Raw genomic sequence first — 24,029 nt, forward strand, 5'->3', positions numbered from 1 at the left:
TTGTACGTTTCCTCCCTTTCCTTTCCTTCTGTCTTAGCATCACCTGATGTTTAACCACCAGTGTTGGTGCATTATATGCTGCAGCAGCTGGCATCTTGAAGCAGTTTGGAAAGAGCCTTCTTATTTAGGCTTTATCTGCATCTCCGTTTGGTTTGTGCAGCTGGTGGGTGAGATTCCAGTGCTCGTTGCATGCAGCGCCCAAAGAAACAAGCACTGACGCACACAGTGCACCAAAATATTCATGCAATGGCCTGACATTCTAAGAATACAAACAAGAGGGAACAGATGCCTGACACTGCCAGCACAGTTGCTTCCCTGTTATATGCAATGACATCTTTTGAGGAAGTTATCAAAACAGTACTGAGAAAATGAAAAGCTAATGTTAATTTAAGAGAAGACTTGTTTAAATTCTTTCAGTGTTCTGCTTGTACTCTATAGACTTGGCCACCTCTTGAGATATTGTCACCAAACTTGGTCCAAGGATTCTGGAGGTGGGCAGTAGTGTGTTTCATCCATGTTGCTTCAGAGACCATATTGCTGATAGCCCCTAACTTACAGCTCAGTTGGTAGAGCATGAGACTATTAATCCTAGGATGATGTGTTTGGGGGATTGACTAGATCCCTTCCAGCTCTATGACTCTATTATTCTACCCTGGCAGTGTAAAAAAAAAGGAAAGGAAAGGTGGTTATATGTTACCATAATAAAGATGCATAGCGCCAGCCATATATTTGTTTATTGAAATATCTATATTCCTCACTTGGTACCACCAATGGGATCTCCAAGGCAGTAACCGGCAGTAAAAAACCCCAACACGCAGAAAATCCCAACACAGAGAAAAAGGATGTTGAATCAGCATGACAAATTATGTTTGAAACAGGTTTATGGGTAGAGAGAAAACGAAAGAGCTACACTCATCGTTTCTGTAACTTTCAGTCACTAAGGCTGGTTTGCCACAAAAAGAAGAAATAATTATGCTATAACTTGAAAGGGAAAATAAACCAGAAATGTAACAGATATGCTGTGGTAACATTATGCAACCCAGAGATGAACCGACTGTGTTTCCTGTGCTTCCCCTCATTTAAGAGCAAAAGCCTAAAAGCAATGTTTAAAAGGATTTTTGAAATGCTTCATCGTGGTAGACGATGGAGCATTATAAAGGGTCTTGTGCAATTTGACAACTCTAAAAAGGTAAAGGACCCCTGACTGTTAAGTCCAGTCGCGAACGACTCTGGGGTTGCGGTGCTCATCTCGCTTTACTGGCCGAGGGAGCCGATGTTTGTCGGCAGTTTTTCTGGGTCATGAGGCCAGCACGACTAAGCCGCTTCTGGCGAAATCAGAGCAGCGCACAGAAACACCGTTTACCTTCCCGCCGGAGCAGTACCTATTTATCTACTTGCACTTTGATGTGCTTTCGAACTGCTAGGTTGGCAGGAGCTGGGACCGAGCAACGGGAGCTCACTCCGTCGCGGGGATTTGAACTGCCAACCTTCCGATCAGCAAGCCCTAGGCTCAGTGGCTTAGACCACATTGCCACCCGTGTCCCATTTGACACCTCTACAAAGCTATTAAACGTAAAGATGGAAACACAATTTGCTTGGTCATACATAAAGTCTTGTTAAACTTTGAGATGCAAAGAGAAGCATTTTAGGGTTTAGACAAATGCACCTCACCATGGAGGACATTCCATAAGTGTGGGAATGTTACGAAGAAGATCCTGTTATGTGCAAACCAGATCACTGTGAAGAATACACACCTATATTTTTGCTAGAAGAGAGTTTAATGGATCCAGATGGACACCTTCCAAAAATAGGAATGAGAAGGACCCCCTTGTTGTTATATGCAGATGACGCAGCCATCATCTCACGTTCCAGACTGGGTTTGAAATATTTGCTGAGGAAGTTTTCTGATTACTGTTTTGTAAATTGTTTATCCATTAATTATGAAAAATCTAAAATTTTAGTATTCAAAAGAAGCTTCTCCTGGTCTAAATGGGTGCTGGATGGCCATAACCTTGAACAGATTAAATACTTCAGTTATCTAGGGCTCACATTCCATCATATAGGATCTTGGAAGCACCACTGGCAAACCTCCCTTCAAAAGGTGGAGATCACAAAGTTAGCCATACTCAGATTCTTTTTCACAAAGGGCGGCAAATATGTTCCAGCAGCCTTAAGGGTTTTCAACGCAAAATCCATTTCCCAATTCCTGTACACGGCAAATGTCTGACATAATGGGGACCTGCCTAAGCTAGATGGCTTTCAGGCAAAATTTCTACAATCTCTGCTGCATGTGCCCAACTGTGTCCCCAGCTCCATACTTCTGTTAGAAGCTGGTGAATACCCAATTTCAACTAAAGCATGGTGGGCTGCCATAAATCATTGGCTCAGGATTCCGGTATTTGATCTAGGGAAGGGTTTGTACCAACACCTGACCAATGAGGAGTTTGTCAGCAAATGGCAGAAAACCATGGCTAGAAAAGCCACCTCTATTGGTCTGTCACCCCCCCCCCAACTTTATTACCTGCGTTATGAAGGTGCCCTAAAGATGCTAAAGCAAAGATTATGGGATAATACACACAGTGACTTGCGATCTCGATCACACGCAGTCTGTAGTCCATTGGCAGTAGGAGTACAATATGGGCACATCTTTAAGTTAACGCCTTACATTAAAAACCTGACAGTACCAAATTATCAAAGGTTATTCACCAAAGCCAGACTAAACGTCTTTCCTTCTGCAGTGTTGGATGGCAGGTTGAGAGGAGTTCCCTACCAGGACAGACTCTGCTCGTGTGCTCAAGACATTGATTCTATAAAACATATTTTGCTGCACTGTGCAAAATATGAGCAAGCTAGGGCTGAACTGATATTACCCTTGCTGGTACCTTTCCCGGGAAAATCAGAGGCTCACTATGTCAGCTTCCTATTAGAAGACCAGACAAATGCTAGAACATTAGCAGTGGCGAAGTTTTTATCGGTGGTTGCAAGAACCAATGATGCCTATCTTTAAGTCTGAACAAAATGCTTGTTTAACCTAGAGGTAGGCTGTCTGAATTGTGCATTGCTTTGTAATGATTTGTTGGGTCTATGCACTGTAATAAAGATTGAGTGATTGATTTTTGCACACCTACCAGTACTCTACCTGAGCAAGTTTTTTGTTTGCTGTTTCAACTGGTGCTGCCCTCTTGGCTTGTGAGTATATAAGTGTACAATTCTATGCATGTCTATCCGGAAGTGAGCCCACCGAATTCCATGAGACTTAGTCTCAGGACTGTATGACCCGATTCACCTTTTTAAAATTAGACTATCTAGGAATGTCCTGGCAAGTCTCATTTCAACTGAAAATGTCTCTCAAAGTTCTAAACTTCCTCCCAGAACAATTCTTCCAAGGGAGACTAGTCTTGTGCTTCAAGAAACCAGGTTATAATGGACCCATGGGTACGAAACCTGACTCTGCTCAAGCGTAATTAACATGCAAAGCATGAAAGCAGTGTGCTTTAGCAACTGTTGCTAGAGTTACAGAGTTTGCTGCATCCATATCGTCCTGGTTTCCTTTTAGCATAATCTTTTCAACTGTGATGAGAGAACAGTAGCAGAAGAGTGTTGTAAAGCCTGAGAGCAATAATTTACAGGCTGCTCTAAACAGGTTGTGAGTCCGTTAAGTCCTGGGCAAGGAAGGGTGTCAAACCTCCATGCCTGTCAGAATTGCAAATCATGTTATTTGTACCTTTTTTCTTTTCTGGTTTTTTTAAACCTTCTGTTCCTTTTCTTTCATGCCAGAAGAAAACTATTTTTCCAATGATCCAGAAATCCTCTGACTGTGTCCAAAGCCCATTTTATTTTTTTTATAACGTATTTTCTATTAAAGATTTCTTGGTTTACAAAAGTATGTGCAATGTCTCTTTTTTAAGCTACATTTTCTACAGATCAGTTTCATTTGTTGAGACATTAGTGTTACCTTAGGAAGAAAGGGGGGAAAGAGGTGGAAGGGGGCATGGTGGTTGGAGGGGCAATGCTTCTATTCTACTTCGTGTATGTGTGGGGTTTTGTGTCAGTGTCGCTTGTGTGGGTTCTCTTTACTATTTGCTTGTATTCCTTTGGTGGTGAGAGAGGTTGGGGTTGGCCTAGGGTATGGTTGTTTGTTTGTGATTGGCTGTAGTGAACTGTTTTCATGAGCGAGTGGGGTGAGTGGGTGTTTTTGATTCAGGTTAGCCATATTGATTTGTATGCTGCTGGTGGATTCTTGTCGTCTTGTTGGGCTGTGCATGTGATAAAGGGGAGCCATACCAGGGTAAAGGCGTCTTCTATTTGTCCCCTTATCAGTTTCAGTTTATTTGTTAGTTTTTCTAATAAGGCTGTTTCCCATACTATTTGATACCATCAAATAGTCTCTCCAGGTCTCTCCAGTGTCTGGCTATGATATTTCTGGCTGCTGAGAGTAGGTGGGTTATGAGCTCTTTATGATGTGAGTGGGCATTACTCTCTTGGAAAATGTTTAGTAGGGCCAGTTCTGGGGTGACTTCTAATACTTGCTTAGTTATTTTGCATATTTCTTGTATGATTGTTGTCCAGAATAGTTGGATTTGGTGGCATTCCCACCACATGTGGAAGTATGTGTCTGTGGAGATGCATCCTCTCCAGCATTTTGGTGAGGTTCCTGGGAGGATTAGCATTAGTTTCCTGTGAATTTAAATGTGGAAACCCTCAGTGTAGTACAGTGGTACCTCGCAAGACGAATGCCTCGCAAGACAAAAAACTCGCTAGACGAAAGGTTTTTCCGTTTTCGATTTGCCTCGCAAGACGAATTTCCCTATGGGCTTGCTTCGCAAGATGAAAACGTCTCGCGACTTTGTTTCCTTTGTCTAAAAACAAAGACATGTTTTGTTTATAAAGTTAATTTATTTTCCCTTCAATTTTTGAACTGCTCTTTACAGTATGTGTGACTTTAAAGAGCAGTTAATAAACTGTTGTTGTACCAAATTTGGCTTTGTTTGGACTTTTTTTGACCATAGGAACGCATTAATTGATTTTCAATGCATTCCTATGGGATTTCGTGATTCGCAAGACGAAAAATTCGCTAGACGACAAAACTTGCGGAACGAATTAATTTTGTCTTGCGGGGCACCACTGTAGTTAATGCAAGTTGTTTCTAATACTGTTAAGGAAAATCGCTTAGAGGGATGGCTGAGCTGTGGCTTCCGCAGATGTTGTTGGCCAGCTCCCACCAACCCCAGCTACCATGGCCAATGGCAAGAGTTAATGGGAATTGGGGACCAGCAATATCTGGAGGGCCACAGGTTAGCCACCGCAATTTAGAACAGTGTTGTAAGGAAGGCTGGAAAAACCTTTTCCTATGAAGCTGACCTACACAGGGTCAACTGAGGGGCCACAGCCAATGGTGGATGGGACCAGAACAGAGGGTAGGCACATATTTTCTGTGCCACCCCAGCCCTGCACTCTCTGTCCTGCGCACATATATATGAAGTGGAAGTATTTCCCAAAAGGTTAGTCCAGTACACTGGTCTCAGTCCCCAGTTGTAAGGTAAGCTAGTATTTTCTTCATAGTACCAAGGGGGGGGGGGAGCCCAGGCTGAGAGATAGTGGCTTGACAAGGCCATTCTAGAGCTCAGCTGAGATTCAAACTCCACTCAAATTCACACTTTACCACTATACAGTCATACCTCAGGTTACAGATGCTACGGGTTGTGCGATTTTGGGTTGCGCACCACGCTGAACCCGGAAGTACCAGAACGGGTTACTTCCAGGTTTCGGTGCTTGCACATACGCAGAAGTGCTAAATCGTGCTTTGCGCATGCGCAGAAACGTCGAAGCGCAACCCGTGCGTGTGCAGACGTGGCGCTGCGGGTTGCGGATGCTGCAGGTTGCAAACGAGTTTCCCGCACGGATCACGTTCGCAACCCGAGTGTCCACTGTACTACATCATTTCTTTGGTACTTACAGAATAGCACCCCTACCAGATTACACTTCATTTGTTGACAGCTCAAATATACATTCCCATGGTGTTCAAACAAGATTGACAGATGAGAAACAAGACCCCAAGGCCAAACTGGCTTACTGATTACACATTTGGGAAGAAGATACTCTTACATAATTATCATCAGGATAAAATTAAAATTTGACTGGAGCATAAATTACTTCAAGTGGTGCTGCACTGATTTATAGAGAATCAAAAATAAATACTTGATGGTGTGTTTCTTGGAACTGCGGGCAGGAAATTGGGCTGACAGACATAACCCACAGAGTCAACTGCAAGGCTGCAAAATATTTCTGACTGAAAATATTTAGTCAAACATTTTTTGCAGCACTTTTTTTAATCTACAGAAAATGTTTAGGCATTTCTATGGAAATCTAGCATTTCCAATCTAATAATATTTTTTATTGCTGGATTTATTTATCACAATAGAAAGCCTGTGATGTAGGGGACGAACACTTTCCATATCTTCAGTTTTTCACAGAAAACTTTGCATTTCTTAAGTTTATTAGCAACACTGAATGGCGACCAACTGCAAATAAAGTATTGGACAAGCTTAGCAGTTTCTGTAGCTTTGTTTAGTAGAGACAGACAAAGCAAGCATGCAAAATTAGATCACACCCTAGGAGAGGGGTGGGAAACCTCTGGCCCATGGCCAATATGGGCCCATCAGGGGGTCCAGTTTCGCCTGCAAGGCCATTCCCTCCAAATGATGCCCAACTGCCAATCAGCTGGTGTCACTGGTGACATCAACTGAAAAGCAAAACCTTCTTGGAAAACCTACCTCATGCTGATCCATTCAACCTCTGAAAAGGATTAGCATGGGACAGGCTTTCCAAAAAAAGAGCAGGTCTGCTTTCCTTGCTGCATGTACAGCAAACCTGAAAGCAGACCTGGTTTTCCTCTTCATTGCTATATGACAGAATAGGGTGCCTAAAGCTGCTGGTGTCTGTTTTAGGCTTCCGCTCTGAGAGAGGCTGCTCCATCACACTGCAATGAAGAAACATGTGCTTGCCTCACTGCTCAGTCCCCATTCCTCTGCCCTCAGATGGGAGAGTGGGGACTGACTCAAAGCAGGTTTCTCCCACCCTTTCAAAGATTGCTCTAGCAGTGATCTTTAAAATGGTGGGAGAAACTGCTGCAGAGAGAACGTACAGTCCTCACTCTCCCCTGCTTAAATGCTATAACAGGGACTGAAAGGGATTTTGACAGGTGGGGCAATCCACCTGTCAAGTCATGTGGCATTATTTGATTGACATGTGGGTTGCCCCACCCACCTGCCAAAATTGGCCTGCAAGATGAAGCCAGGTAAAGATCTGGCCTCCAGAGCCACAAAGGTTCTCCACCGCTGGCTCTAGGACATTAGAACATTTTCCAGTTAACCTCCTCCATCTGTGTATGGAACTGAACTACTGTATTTACTTGAATCTAATGTACCATCAAATCTAATGCACACCCTAATTTTCGCAACAGAATTCGGCCAAATAAGGTAGGTGCTCATAACATTCAAGTAAATACAGAACATAGCAACATTCATTTCATTTATTTAATATACCACTCTTCATCTATAGATCTCAGGGCAGTTCATAATATAAAAACACAAAGAACATGTTAAAAACAATGCCAAGAAACCACAAACCAAAACCTGCTCCCCCCCCCAAACACATTATACACGAACTGGGCACATCTGGGCGCTTAGAATTTGAGAAACTACCTTCAACCATACAGAGAAACACCCACATTAGAATTAATCAGGCACCAGACTAAAACCATTATTTTCAACCATGCCTTTTAATGGATATTTTGAGCCTCAACAAGTCCAAAACATTTCAAAAATATTGGCCATTCTATATTGCTGCTCTCTTTATAAATGTATTACAGTGGACCCTCCAGATACAAACTTAATACATCCCGGGGGTCCATATGTACCCCGAAAAGTCCGTATCTGGAGGCACCGCTTCTGTGCACGCGCGGCAAAACATGGAAGTATACACTTCCAGGTTTGCCGCGTTCATAACTCAAAATTACGTTACTTGAAGGTAACATAACCTGAGGTACCACTGCAGTAGGATTTTAGGATTTCATTTTAAGCTTTTGTAGATATTAAAGCAGAAAAGTGGTCCATAAAACTGAATGGAATGAATGGAATGAAACAGCTCTCCAACACAGTCACCTGAGAAGCAACAATTCCATTTGCCCTTCCTACTGCATGGCCCTTTCAAGTTGGAGAGCTGTTTCATTCCATTCATTTCATTCAGTTTTATGGACCACTAAATGTAAATGGCTGTGTCTTAGGACAGAGACTTTATATCTACTGACAACTTGCCACAGAGTGTTGTTACAGGGATATAACTCAGATTCTATTATACTGACAATATGAATCATCAGGAAGCTGTCTGCTTGACTGGATGGAACTAAATTCTATTCCAGAAGAAGCTGTGTGACTGCTTCCAAAACAGAGATCTCTTTGCCTGTGTTAATCTTCACAGGGTTTGAAGTGACCTTCAGCAAGTGTGAGTGGATATCAAGTCTCTGTCCTAAGACACGGCTATTTACATTTAGCACACCCCTAGTACCTGCCAGCAGGTTTTCCCATTGATGATCTAGCTCAGACCCTAGGACATTTCTCCTAATGTCTCACAGGTTCAGATTACTTATCTGAAGACAACCATGGATGGGGCATTAGAGGCATGCTGGCAAATCCTGCTCTCTCTGGGGTATTGTTTCCCCCTTCTTTATAGCCCTCCTTGAGTTCAAAAGTGAAGTTCTTAAGTGGCAAGGCTTCTGTATACCACTTCAGACCTTCATCCTTATAGTAGACAGCCATAAAAAAGGGGGTATTACGTTGGAAGGCAAAATGTGCCCCTACTCTCTTTCCTCATGTGATTGTATTTACATCAGTAAATTGAATGCCTGAAAAAGGCTAAGTAATGTATACAGTGGTACCTCAGTTTTCAAACGTAATCCATTCCAGAAAACTTTCCGAGTTCTGAAATGTTCGAAAACCAAAGACCCAATAGCCGACAGCTAGGCCTCAGGATCTTGCACTCAGTGGAAGATGCTTGGCATATTCAACTTCTGAGGCGTGTTCGAAAACTGAAGCATTTACTTCCAGGTTTACGGCGTTCGAAAACTGAAATGTTCGTCAACGGAGATGATCGAAAACCGAGGTACCATTGTAGTAGCTTTTGGCACATAAGCTCCTACAGGTGGATGCTTATTTCTGTTAGCCCTTTTACTTTCTAAACAAAAGGTTGACAGCTGCAGCTGTTAGTACAGTGATGCCTCTAGTTAAGAACTTAACTCGTTCCGGAGGTCCATTCTTAACCAACCTGAAACTGTTCTTAACCTGAGGTACCACTTTAGCTAATGGGGCCTCCCGCTGCTGCTGTGCAGCCGGAGCACAATTTCTGTTCTCATCTTGAAGCAAAGTTCTTAACCTGAGGTACTATTTCTGGGTTAGCGAAGTGTGTAACCTGAAGCGTCTGTAACCTGAGGTATCACTGTACAATGGTTGCAGCCGCTGGGTGTCAGCTGTGTGGAAGAGGAGCCTCCAGGACGTCACTGACAGGAGATGTGAGGCTGGAAACAAGGCAGGGAGTGCTTAGACTTGGCACTACACAGGTGCATGACAGCTCACTGGTTGGGAGCACTTCATGAAGCGCTGCCTCTGTCACTTTGCATTTCCTAATGCAAGGATGGGAACTTGTGGCTCATAATAATAATAATAATAATAATAATTTACTATTTATACCCCACCCATCTGGCTGGGTTTCCCACACATGGGTTGCTGGACTAAATCATCCCTGACCACTGACACTGATGATGAAAATGGAGCAAAGGCTATGGGAGCTCCTCTGCCCCAATTGCGGTTCAATGGCAGCAGCTTCTTCCTACCTGTAGTGCTACCTCATGAGTGGCTACTTCAACTGCATGCTTATATCCATTTCAAAAGGGACTGAAGCACACCAAATGTTTTCTGCCTTGCAGTTCTGTGAACATGTTGAATTCAATTTCATACAGAGAGGGCTTTTGAGCCTCCAGTCGCACTAGGGGGATCACTGGAACATCTGCTGGATGACAGAAGAATCCACTTCTCCTGATTTCAAACCAGTACACAGGTTCTCCATGGTAGCTTTGTTCCCAAAACGCTGCCTCCATAAAATGAATGCACTCACAATCTGTGACTGGATATTGTAGGAGTGATTGACTTTACAGCGATAAATGTCATTTTGCGTCAATCCCAGGGACAATACGATGCACTCCCATTCAGGTCCAAGTCTCCTAGCAAGCTTGTTGATCTGCTGATCTGTTGGTGGACTCTTCAAAGCATCTCGAGGAATTCCAGGTATCTCATCATCTAAAAGAAAAGAAAATGTACATCACTATGAAAAATTGTTACCACTTTTAATGCCACATTGTTACTGGGGAACAATCAGCTAGTAAGCAACAATCATTAGATAGGGATCATAAATAAATCTCATTTAGTAATAGAGTCCAAATATCTGTTTATGTATCTGCACTTCAGGAGTCCATGGGTCCAAAACAGATAGCTACCTGAAGCCTGGAGAGCGAGAAGATTTCCCCTTCATTTTTGGAGGGGGAAAAGTGCGTCCTATAGGGCGAAAAATACGGTATATTGTGCAGATTAGGTCCACTGGTCATGTGTGGTGACAAATAAAGGTAAAAGTTCCAAAGTAAAGGAACACCCAAGTTTGTTTAAAGAGGATGAACCAAGAACCAACTGAAGTTCCATTGCTACCACTACACCTGAACCTAGAAGTAGTAACCCTTCTCAAAGCTCAGAATGTAAGTGTTAGTATTGGCTTCCTTTTCCTTTTTTTTTTGCAAAAATTTTTTTAGTTTTTACAATATCAATGACAAACAAAAACATAAAACAAACAAAACATAACAAACATAAATCATAACCTTATTGAAAATAACAGTTATTTACTTTGTAAAACAACTTCCTCGTTTCCCCTTAGTTGAATTTCATTGCATATCCTTATTACGGTTTCCCAAATCCCAATTTTAATACCCTTTAAATTAAATATTAACATCTTTAAATCTTCTCCTTCTTGTATTAAACATATTATTTTATCAGTTAACATAGATACAATCCTAAGCCCTTTAAGTATCTGGACGCTATTTCCAGTTATTTTAGCTTAACAAATTTAACTAAATAATCATTAAATTTCTTCCATTCTTCGTGATGTTCCTCCTCCTTCTGGTCACGGACTCTTCCGATTAGATCGGCTAGCTCAGTATTGGCTTCCTTTTCCAATTATAGGACTGGTCCTTCGTTTCTGTTGCCTTGGAAATTGTATCAAAATGGGTGATAAACACCATTCAATAGGCACTAATTATAATGGTAGGATATGAATGTGGGAAGGAGGGATATGGGCAGCTCCTTACAAAACAGCCTTATTCTGAAAGATATTTCAGAACTCCAGGATCATGCCAGCAACCCCACATCAAAGCAGCACAATGGGAATAATAAAAATACAACTCCTACGTCATTGTCAAAAGTTTTCATTTTCTTTTTTTTAGGAAGAGTACAGATAGATATGCAAGGCTTAGCAGGTAATTTGGATTGTTCAGAACAGATTGTATAAGCATATTACAAAGTTCTTTTTAGATAGAAAAGGCAGCTAATATTACAACCATTTTTTTAAAAAATAATAATACAGTATTCAATTTTTCAGATAACAAGAACTATCCAACACAAACAGTAAGAACTTGAAAACAGATCTTCTGACAAAAACATGGCAGTCTGTGGGATTCAATCTTCTATTTTTTAAAAAAGACTTTTTAATGGGCTTTATAAACAGGGATCATAGGAATAATAAGTGAGATAAATAATACCGATTCTCATGCCATTTGTACATCACAAAAATAGCATAATAAATTTGCAGTAATATCTATGACATATATTCATTATTAGTGGTCCATGTACAAGTTCTTGGTTCATGGAGCGGTTTAAATAATCACAATAACAAAGGGGAAACTGGATAGAACATAGTTAACATATAACATTCAACATCACATAGTTAAACCGCCTAATCATGAGCCCTTATGGTTGTGCTTAGATTAATTATTAGTAATAGTCATTTTTTCCTTTTATATTACCAGTGAAACAATATAAAGTGTTGGTATATTTACAAATGCGGGAGAAGGGTTGAAAGAGAAGATAGTAATTTTTGTTTATATCAACCAGATTGAGCCAAATGCTGGTGGTGGAGCTTCTTCGTTTTCTGGAATACAGTTGTACCTTGGATCCCGAACGCCTTAATACTCGGATGTTTTGGCTCCTGAACGCCGCAAACCTGGGCGTGTTCCGGTTTGCGAATGTTCTTTGGAATCTGAACATCCAATGGGGCTTCCGTGGCTTTAGATTGGCTGCAGGAGTTTCCTGCAGCCAATCAGAAGCCGCACTTTGGTTTCTGAACATTTTGGAAGTCAAACGGATTCCATTCGAATGCCAAGGTATGACTGTACTGGCATATGTTATAAAATTTAATCACACTGGGGTAAAGCAATCTTTCTTTATCTTTCCACCTATCAACTGTAACTTATTTGTTAATGTCTGAAAGAGAGCTGTTTCCTAAACTGTTCTGTCTATCATTGCGCCAGAAAGATCTTTCCAGTGTACAGTTATATTACGTCTTGCTGCTTGTAATAAATGGCTTATTAATTATTTATTATATAAATCAAGATTGTTGCATTGAAATATATTTAATAAAGCTAACTCTGGTTTGACTTCCAATTGTTGTTTTGTTATTTTATTCATTTCTTGGAATACGGAATTCCAGAAAGGCTGCAGACCAGTCTCCCCCAGTCTGGATGACAACTCTCACCATCCCTGACCATTGGCTATGTAGTGCATAATTAATATAGAATTTGTTCCCACAAGTTGGGGTGCTGGTTTCTAACCTACATGTCTTTTTAAAAAGATCAGCACCACTCTACATGCATTTTGCTATTAATGGTATGAGATAAAATGTCTAATGGAACCTTCATGCTCAAGAGGGATTGAGGCTTTTTCAGAGGCAGGTGGCTGCAGATGCAAACAAGATGATGGATTAGATAGATCTTTTTGGTCCAGTTCAGATTGTCTTAAAAGTCTAACATGTACACATTTCAAAGGAATGAGCTCTTGCTTCAAAGGTGAACATACTGGATGTTAAAAATAAGTGTTCTACTTTTTTGCAATAGTAAATAGCCCATTAAGGGGCGCATTACTGCTGGCTGCTTCCTTTTGAACTAGATGACATCATGCAAAAATCTCAACATCTCTTTGTGGTGGATATAACAGATAAAACCCTTGCCACAAGCAATATTTCACTATCACATGCAGAAGTGCAAGTGTGTGTGTGTGTGTGTGTGTGTGTGTGTGTGTGTGTGTGAGAGAGAGAGAGAGAGAGAGAGAGAGAGAGAGATATGGAGGAATAATAATCACAACTATCTTAAAGCAGTTTATTCTTACTCCCTTCAAGATACCACCAGAATAGCAATTTAGCATTTTGCTAGTGTTCCTTAAGTAGTCAATCATTACTATAACTGAGAAAGCCAAACAATTTATTTTTCCATGCTAAGTATTGTATAGCTAAGCTCTTTTCATTTTTACTTGACTGGAAATATAATGAAGCTGTCAGGCAGACAAAAGAAAATCTATATAGGAAGGGAACACAATACTGTAGAAGGCCTGAGAGGTGTGATATTACGTCCAATTCAGAAACTACAGCTTCTTGTACTGGTTGCAATCATCACATTGTATGAAGCAGGCATTACCACACAGCTGTTCAGTGAAGTCACTCCCCAAACCCCTGTGTGCGCTACCATAGCCTTCCCCAACCTGTTTCCCTCCAGATGTTTTACATTACAACTCCCATGAGACCCAGCTAGCATAAATAAGAGTACTTGGCTTGGACCTTGGAGTTCTGGATTCAAATGGGTGGCTTTGGCTATGACAGCTTCGAGTCAGAGGCAAAGATCCTAAAGCACTCTGCTGATGCAAGAAAGGTCATTCTACATACAGGGGTTATCATCATCAGATAGATGAGAAATGGTTGTATGAATTCTCTTCCTGCTACAGCTGCAAATTTGAGAGGTTGGTTTTTGGGTTCTAACCTCACTGACACCCAAAACCTGGTGCACACTTCATGGCAACAGTGAGACATCCTTTGTTGTTTAGTCGTTTAGTCGTGTCCAACTCTTCATGACCCCATGGACCAGAGCACGCCAGGCACTCCTGTCTTCCACTGCCTCCCGCAGTTTGGTCAGACTCATGCTGGTAGCTTTGAGAACACTGTCCAACCATCTCGTCCTCTGTCGTCCCCTTCTCCTTGTGCCCTCAATCTTTCCCAACATCAGGGTCTTTTCTGGGGAGTCTTCTCTTCTCATGAGGTGGCCAAAGTATTGGAGCCTCAGCTTCACGATCTGTCCTTCCAGTGAGCACTCAGGGCTGATTCCCTTCAGAATGGATAGGTTTGATCGTCTTGCAGTCCATGGGACTCTCAAGAGTCTCCTCTAGCACCATAATTCAAAAGCATCAATTCTTCAGCGATCAGGCTTCTTTATGGTCCAGCTCTCACTTCCATACATCACTACTGTCATAGTGAAATAAACAAACTAAAGCACTGAAGGTTCAGTTGACCAGGCCTTCTAGCCTGAGAAAAGAAATAAGGTAGAAGTACTTGCAGCAGAATAAACACTAGTAGTGGCCAGTAGGTGTGTCAGTGGTGGCCATCTGACCTTCTGCGTTGCTGCTGCACATTGGGATGGAGAGGGGATTGGCTCCACTGTTGCATTTGCACCATGTCATCCTCACCACCTCCTCACGGCTTCCCCTTCTCCATCTCAGTCTGTTGAGGTGACACGGGCAACAGGTGGTCAGAGGTGTGTGCTGCCAACGCACCACACTGCCTGCTACTGGTAAACAGTGCCCAGCTATACCCAGCTTTACCATTCAGACAAGAAGTAGCTTGGCATGGAAGTAGCAGTGATGTGCCCTGTTAGAAACTGGCATATTTTAATAGAGAAGTGGTTTTTCAGAGGGCTGTATGATGGGAAATAAATGACCTTAAGGAGCTCCAAAATGTTTGCCCTGCATTAAGGAATATTGATGGGAACAGAGCTGAGAGAGAGAAAACAGTGCGATAAATTTAGTTAAGCTATTTCTGATTGGGGGAAATGCTTTTGCCCATCTCTCAGCATTTTCTTCCAGTTCCCTGTTTGTGATCAAGACAGGATTTCCATGCACAGCGGACATACGCGAATAAGCAGGTCACTGCAGAGGTTATGCTTGTACTGAAGCAACGATTTGTTAATGGAGCACAGCGGGAAGGTCTCCAGTGATTCCTAAAAGGCCATATGTTCCTCGAAGCACTGCAGCTATAGCAACCGCTCGCCACTTGCTTTGTTTCCAGGAAAGCACTGTTCAGCGCTGGTTTTGCTCAAGCCTTTTTATTAAATTATAAACTCCTCCAGATAGGAATTCCACACTCTGCTACGGCATCACCGTAGCTGCTTCTTCTACAGTTCCATATGGCGAGTGCCACTTTAAAATCGTGGGAACTAGGCAAACAAAGTGCTTTGTGATTTGTTCAGGAACAATGAAGATAATAATACAATGGCAATTAATTTAGAAAAATGTTACGTAGAGATGTGTAAAAAATGCAAGGCATATTTCAAGAGTGGTAAATACACGTATCTAATCATACTGTACATAACAAATGGATTTCGGCTTTAAAAGAGGATTAGACAAATCGGTGGTGAATAAGGCTATCCGTGGCTACTAGCCACCAAATTAAACGGCTTTAAAATGGAATTAGAGGAGGATAAGTCTACTAGTCATCATAGCTAGATGCTACCTCTAGGAACAGAGGCAGTATGTATTTGAATACCAGTTGCTGAGAATTTCAGGTGGGTAGTGTACTGTTGCTCTCAGGTCCTGCTTGTGAGCATCCCAAAGGCATCTGGGTGGCCAATGTGAGAATAGGATGCTGGACCCCTGGCCTGGTTCAGCAGGCTCGTCTTATGTTCTATGCTATATATATATTCAGTAAAGTGAGATATGAGAGAGAGGGGGGGGGAGGTACCTTGGTTCTCAAACGCCTTGGTACTCAAACATCTTGGAACCCAAACACTGCAAACCCGGAAGTAAGTGTTCTGGTTTGCAAACTTTTTCCGGAAGCTGAATGTGCTCCATTTTGAGTGTTATGCTTCTGATTTGAGTGCTACGCTGAGGTCTGTCTGTTTTTGCTATTTATTTTGCGTTTTTGTTTTTGCGGCTCTTTTTGCGTGTGACTGTGTGGAACCCAGTTCAGCTACAGATTGATTGCTTGTGTGACTGCAGTATATTGTTTATTGCTTTCGTTTTATGGATCAATGGTCTCGTTAGATAGTAACATTCATGTTAAATTGCTGTTTTAGGGGTTGTTTTTAAAAGTCTGGAATGGATTAATCCACTTTGCATTGCTTTCTATGTGAAAGCACACCTTGGTTTTGGAACGCTTTGGTTTTGGAACTGACTTCCGGAAAGGATTAAGTTTGAGAACCAAGGTACCACTGTATCTATAATTTTACACTGCAATGCCTTAAGAGAGAGGTAAACAAAAGATTGTTCCATGGTCATGTCCACAGTCCCAACAGAAATAATAACTAATGCAAATAAAATAATTCTCTTCACATTTGCTAAAGTCTACTTAATTCTATTTTTATAACACAACTGTGTGGTCACTGATGCAGTTTTTTCTCTAACGAAGGAGATAAACTCCTCCAAGGGAGAATAGAATTCAACAGCCCGCAAGTCCTACATGCAATGGATACGTGTAGCCACGAAAGGTTAAATGAATTCATCTCCCTCAGCTAGAAATTCAAAATCACCCACTGAATTAAGTGATAAATCTGTCCTGAATGCTAGAGTGGCTGCCGCTGGGAGTGTGAAATGCTAAAACTGCAAAACCAGCTTTGTAACAAATGCAGAGAGGAAGAACAGGGAGTCCATACTAGGGGTGCTTTAGGAGTGGATCACATAATATGACTTACAAGAGTAAGTATATACCGACTGGCAAATGGGGCAAGGAGCATCATTTTTTAAGTCACCCATGTTACAGTTTTAATACAAAGAACAGGTTACATTTTGTGCCCCCAAGTCAACCCCATGAGAAATTATGGCTGTAAACAACAGCTGAAAGATTAGGACATGAGGTGATTTAATGCTAGGTGCCCTTGGCAGCACAAACAAAGGCACAAGGCCGAAATCTGTGTAACACACTGGTAAAGATTTGCAGATTCATACTGAAATTGCCTTTAAAACAACTATTCTCCAATTTGTCCTCTTTGAAACAGATGCTTGTTTCATCAAGCCAAGACAGGTAAAAACAGTCACATTTTCAGTACAATTTGACTATTTCAACAGCCACAACAGGAAACACATAACCAAAGGCGCTGATTCACTCAACTTCATGGAAACCAAGAACTCCTAAAAGCACAGGGATGGTAGATGCTTTCCTATTTATCTAACTAGAGATTTTATTCAAGCAGAGGGGTAAGGCAAGAAGCTGAAAATACTATATTAGCAGGGACACGGCTGCACAGAGCTCCTGAAGACAGCTAGCATGAACTGCGCTACCTGGTTAGTCCCTGCACTGCTGCTGCCATGATTGGGGGGAATCAGGAGTGTCCAGCACGACAACTGAGGAGGCCACACAGGGCCTCCAGCCCCCCCACAACCACTTCAATCCTGCTGGGACCAAGAGCACCCCACTGACAACCTAGTGGAGCTCCTGGGCCTGGAGGCCTCCGGAGCCAAACACAAAAAACAAGGAAAACAGGAGGCAAGGCAGAGCCACCCCTACCCCCAGCTGAGCACCAACTTACCGCCACTGCTGCCACAACCACTGCCGCCACCATTGCCAAGGAAGAGAGGTAGGAGGGTACCGGGAGGGCCAGGGATACCGCAAGGAATCACTCAGCCTAGCCCAGGCCCGACCCCGAGCCTACCTCCCTGGCAGCTAGTGCAAAGAGCAGGCTGGGGCCCGGGAGGAACCGCACACCGGAGACCAGCCCGGGAAAAAACAAATGCGACGCAGGCCCTCCCCTGCTGGAATTTATTTATTTATATTATTATTATATTATTATTTTTTTTCTTTGAAGAACTGTAATGGCATCCATGCAAGAGGCCTGAACCACTGAAGACCGCTGCTTTAGCCCTAACCCATGGACCCGACATCCGGGTCCCGTGGTCCCCACAGTGAAATTAAAACTGCCTGTGAGTCAAAATTACCATCACCACTCTAGAAAAGGAAAACCAGATGCAACTAAAACAAATAGAGCAACTCCAAGAGGAAAACACATGTCTGAAAAATAAATTAGCTGATATGGATAGCTGCCAAGAAAGAGAAAGCATGAAAGCGAGAATTAAACTAGGAGACCCTGAAGATCACAGTAGACGCTGCAATATCCTCCTCTGCAATTTCCCTGAGAAAATGGAGGACAAAAACCCAGCTGATCTCATCGTATGCTGGCTAAAAACCACAATTCCAAACCTGAAAATCAAAGGAGACGATCTGGAAAGGGCACACCGAGCTCTAAGACCCATGCCAAAAGCCAACGCCCCTCCATGAGACATAATCATGTGCTCCGCCTGCTACAAAAAGAAAGAAGAATTATGGAACAACCTCAGAAACTCAACCAACCTCCCGATATGGAGAAAACCCCATCCTGGCCTTTCAGGATTTATCTCAGGAGACCCTTAACCGAAGAAAAAACCTACGCCCATGTATCCAACGTCTTCAAGAAGCAGGAACAAGCCTTGGGACCCTAAATGCAGCCATTTCACTTCCCCCTTTGTGTAGGAAGGCAAACAAACCAAGAAGTCTTCAGTTAACCATAGTTTTCTGTTACATCAAGGTTTCCAAACAAGCCACATTATGAAACCATGCTTTGAAGCTGTTCTGAAGTTGTTAACCATAGCTCCACGGTTTATGAATAAGGAGAAATTAAGTTTAACTGGTTTGTTTCATGGTTTTTGTGAAGGGAGGAACAAAGTGGCTGACTGTGGGGTCATAAGGCTTGTTCAAATATTGGCTTAAACTGAAATATGATAGTCTGAATGCAGTCTTTATGGTAAACAGTGAAGCTCTCATGGTAATCTCACTCCTTTTTCTCTCTTTGCAAAGCCTGTCAAGTATCATCTATAGCAGGGGTCTGCAACCCGTGGCTCCGGAGCCGCATGTGGCTCTTTTACACCTTTGCCGCAGCTCCGGGGCGGATACTAGTGAGGGGAGGAGGCGCATTGTGCGCCCCGACACTCTCCACTGTGGCAGGCGCTGTACTGGCTGTGATGTCGCATGGGGGCGGTACGTGTGTTAGTCACGCACTGCCCCGACGTCACCTTCCCGCCCGCTGTCAGATCGCGGCTCCGGAGATATATTTGTTTTAAATGTTGCAATGGTTTTGCGGCTCCCAGTTTTTTCCCCTTCAGAAACGAGTCCAAGTGGCTCTTTTTGTCTTAAAGGTTGCAGACCCCTGATCTATAGGATGCTTGCAAAACAATCAACTAGACTGGGCAAAATTCTCATTACGGCAATTTCTAAAGAAGAAAATTTGCACAGGCAGCATCACAACAACTGAGGTCATGGGGCTGGGATTTCTGCTACAGCTGTTTGCTCTTACAATCATAAAAATAATTGCCATTTACGAGAGGCGGTTATATAATGCAGTTAAGCTCAGAGATTACAGTAAAACAGTTACAGTTATTTTTAGTTCCAATTACAACCAATGCTGCTTTGTTACAGAAAAACATTCATCAGAACATCTAGCTTAGCATACATCTAGTTCAGCTTTCCAATCCATGAGTGGCAAGGCAGATGTCCCTGGGAGGCTCATCAGCAGGGCATATATACAGATATCCCTCTACTACAACATGTTCCAAATATCTGTCAAACTGGCTGTTGCCTGGATAAGTTTGCAATGAGGCCAAGGTCAAGGGTTAGCTCTTGCAAAGACCCACCCTCCAGCTGGGGGACCCTGGAGACCTATGAAGTCCTGTCAATGGGAACAAGGAGAAGAAGCAACCACTGCTTATCTCGCTCTCTCCATGCAAATACAGGCTGGGCTCAGAGGAAGAGACTGCATGAAGGGGCAGTGGCTATAGAGTGGTGCCTCTGCTTTAGAACTTAACTCGTTCCGGAAGTCCATTCTTAAGCTGAAACCGTTCGTATCCTGAGGCTCTCTTTCGCTAATGGGGCCTCCCGCTGCGTGTGCGCCTCTGGCGCATAATTTCTGTTCGCACCCTGGAGCAAAGTTTGCAACCAGGAGCAGCTACTTCCGGGTTAGCGGAGCTCGTAACCAGAAGCGTTTGTAACCAGAAGCGTTCGTAACCAGAAGTACCACTGTAGTAGAAAGGTTAGTAGACCTATTTAAGGAGGAATGATGCTCAGATTCTCAGAGCCAGTGTGGTGTACTGGTTGGTGTGTTCGACAAGGATCTGAGAAACCAGGGTTCAAATCCCCACTCAGCCATGCAAGACACGGGGTGACCTCGGGCCAGTCACCATTTCTCAGCATAACCTCACATTCACAGGATATAGAGAGGAGGGGGGAAACCCACGTATGATACCTTAATCTAGTTGGAGGAAAGGTGGGATAGAATAATACAGTGGTACCTTGGGTTAAAAACTTAATTTGTTCTGAAGGTCTGTTCTTAACCTGAAACTGTTCTTAACCTGAGGTACCACTTTAGCTAATGGGGCCTCCCATTGCCACCGTGCCACTCCCCCCCCCCCCCCGCAATTTTTGTTCTCATCCTGAAGCAAAGTTCTTAACCCGAGGTACTATTTCCGGGTTAGCGGAGTCTGTAACCTGAAGCGTCTGTAACCCAATAAAAAATTTAAAAATAAAGTAGCAAGCCCAAAGAACAGCCAAAACCTGGAGCTAGCACTGAAAGGAACCTCTGTCTTTCTTTCAGAACTGAAATCAAGTTAGTGTAAAACCATCTAACCACGCTCAGCACACCTGGCCCCGGAAATGAAAGTTCAGTTGAAAGGTGATTCCACTCTCACAGCTAATTATATTCCTAGTCATTTGGAGCTTCTCAATCAAGACAAGTTCAATTACTTTTGCTGTTTCCTTCCCTTTTAATCTACTTGGCTGATAGATTTCTGGTCCACCTTTCACTCCAAAAGGATGTTTAGGGAATAAACACACGAGACTTACCTGGGAGCTATAGACAGCTTACTAATCATGGGTTTTCAACTTGAGCCTATATTGTAGCGATTTGCAAACAGTTGATGTGGACACTCCGATGGGCCTGCAGATAGGGATCTTGTGAAATATTCTGCCAGGGTATGGAAGGGTGGGTGCTGGTAAGAATGCCACAAGATCAAAGTGGGATTCACTTCCAGGTCAAGGGTAAAAACAACATCAAAAATCAAAAGGCGAGTCCTGAAAAGAGACATAAATTAAACTCCAAAGGCCAGGCAACATAAGAGAGTAAATAAATACAATGATTTCCCTGAATTCATGCAGCATATCAAGGGGGAGATAATGTGTCACAGGAGTATTATAGCAATTCCTTGTCCATGGAGCACCCCTTCCAAAAATGTTTACTGGTTCTGGAATCTTTGTATGCTTATTCTGTAGGCAGATACAGTGGTACATTGGTTCTCAAATGCTGAAAACCTGGAAATAAGTGTTCTGGTTTTCAAACGATTTTTGGAAGCTGAACATCTGATATGACTGTTGGCTATTGTTTCCGGGGCACCTGCACAAATCAGAAGCTGCCCCTAGGGTTTTCGAACATTTCGGAAGTCAAATGGGCTTCTGGAACGGATTATATTTGGTGCTTTTGTTTTTGCTATTTATTTTGCATTTTTGCTTTTGAGGCTTTTTTGGTTAATTTGTTTTTGTGACTGCGTGGAACCCAGTTCAGCTACTGATTGATTGTGTGACTGCGGAAATGGATAAAAGCCCCCCCAATGACTATCATCAGTGCAGGTAAGGAAAAAAAATAATTTTTATTTTTATCATCTAGAATACTGTCTTATTTATTTTACAGTACAGTTACATTGATTATTGCTTTCATTTTATGGATCAATGGTCTAGTTAGATAGTAAAATTCATGTTAAATTGCTGTTTTAGGGGTTGTTTTTAGAAGTCTGGAACGGATTAATCCATTTGCATTACAGTGGTGCCCCGCAAGACGAACGCCTCGCAAGACGGAAAACTCGCTAGACGAAAGGGTTTTTCGTTTTGGAGGTGCTTCGCAAAACAAATTTCCTATGGGCTTGCTTCGCAAGACGAAAATGTCTTGCGAGTTCCTGCGGGTTTTTTTCCCTTCCCCCCCTTTTTCTAAGTCGCTAAGCCGCTTATCAGCTGATCCGATAAGCTGATAAGTTGCCAAAAGCCGCTAAAAGCCGCTAATAGCGCTAATCCGCTAATCCGTCAATAGGCTTGCATCGCAAGACGAAAAAACCGCTAGACGAAGAGAATCACAGAATGGATTATTTTCGTCTTGCGAGGCACCACGGTACTTTCTATGGGTAAGCATGCCTTGGTTTTAGAATGTTTGGTTTTGGAACTGACTTCTGGAACGGATTAAGTTTGAGAACCAAGGTACCACTGTGCAGTGATAAACCTTTGAGGTCAGCACCAGCCTTGTTACAAAACTGAATCCGAGGAGTAGCTAAAGTAGTAACTAAAAGCAGAGGCTGATTGAGATGACAAAGCGGTTTATAAAAAGATAAATCAATGAAATCAAGAAAAAATAGAATTGCAACCCTACTTTGAAACATACAAAAGTTAAAATATCAAAACAGATTTATATTACCTCAGCTTTGTAAGTATCTGGGTAGGTTTGTCTAAACAGGAATGTTTTTAAGCAGGAGCTGAAAAGTGTATAAGTGATGTCGCCTGCTTGTTCTCAAGAGGCAGGGAGTTCCACAGTGCAGGGGCTGCCACACGAAACGATTGAGTTCTTACAAATGGAGAATAGGTGTTGTGTGGCACCGGTAGTTGTGCCAATTCCACTGACCAAATCAGTTGAGTGGGCGCATATGAAGGGAGGTGATCTTGTAGGTAAACTGGTCCCAGTGCACTTAAGAGGTCTTAATGGACATAGCAACACGAGAGAAGGATTCAAGAAAAATTCATTTTACTCTATACCAGGGGCTGGCAACCTTCTAGGGGGGCAATGGGCACATTTAGAATTTTGATGGGCGCCAGTCAAAAAATGGCAACACAAAGTGGCTGCCACACATAAAAGGGCAAAAAAACAGACCGGAACAAAAATGCTATGGGCATTGTGGATTTTTGAGGAAATATTTGCTGAGAACTTTCATAAGACTTTCTGACGGCTGCACTGGTGCCTCAGGACACACACCCCCCGCCACAGTTAATCTAGTTTATGCATTTTAGGTACCCAGAGGCTGTGGCAAACATTGATACTGAGAGTACATTTCAGCATCCTTGAAAATCTTAGGTTTTATTTTTATTTTTTTCAAAAAACAAACAACTTTCTTTCAGACTGATCCTTGCAATCTCAGAGGCCATGTTCCATTTCAGGGTATCTGGCTTGTCAACCGTTTTGTTTATGCAGTGCTGGTGTATCGGCTTCATATCTTCCCACCCACCGATCACATGAAAACAGGTTCCTGCTATGAAAATACTCTCATGGAGCTCTGGCTCTCAAGCAAAACAATACTAGGGAATGCAAACCACAGTCCAAAACAAACCTACTGTAAACCTAGTATAGTATTGACCACTTATAAATAATTAACCAGCACATGGATGGGGTTCCCACAGGGACTCAAAACACAAGCATGAAAAGAAACTGCAGATCCACAAAGTGAATAATAGAGTTTAAGAAACTCTCGACTCCACAGCTGATACACCCTGACCACACAAATGAGATAAATTATGGCCTATAAATGCAAGCCTTTCAAGACAGAAATAAGACTCCATTATTCAGAGACAGGTGTGTGAACAGTGAGATGTTTTATCAGTTGCTGGTGAAAAACCCATTGTGATGCATGGGG

General features: G+C 42.5%; 1 protein-coding gene across 1 annotated transcript in view; it reads right to left on the reverse strand.

Annotated features, from left to right (window-relative positions):
- Positions 1-7,517: 7,517 nt before the first annotated feature.
- CRADD (CARD and death domain containing adaptor protein) overlaps positions 7,518-24,029 on the reverse strand; it is a 38,631-nt gene continuing 22,119 nt past the window's right edge. Inside the window, exon 3 of the mRNA XM_083463043.1 lies at positions 7,518-10,349. Coding sequence (XP_083319169.1) covers positions 10,048-10,349 — 302 coding nt within the window. The 3' untranslated portion in view covers positions 7,518-10,047. The remainder of the gene's footprint in view (positions 10,350-24,029) is intronic.

Source organism: Podarcis liolepis (assembly GCF_965112155.1).
Source record: "Podarcis liolepis genome assembly, chromosome: 10".
Classification (NCBI taxonomy): domain Eukaryota; kingdom Metazoa; phylum Chordata; class Lepidosauria; order Squamata; family Lacertidae; genus Podarcis; species Podarcis liolepis.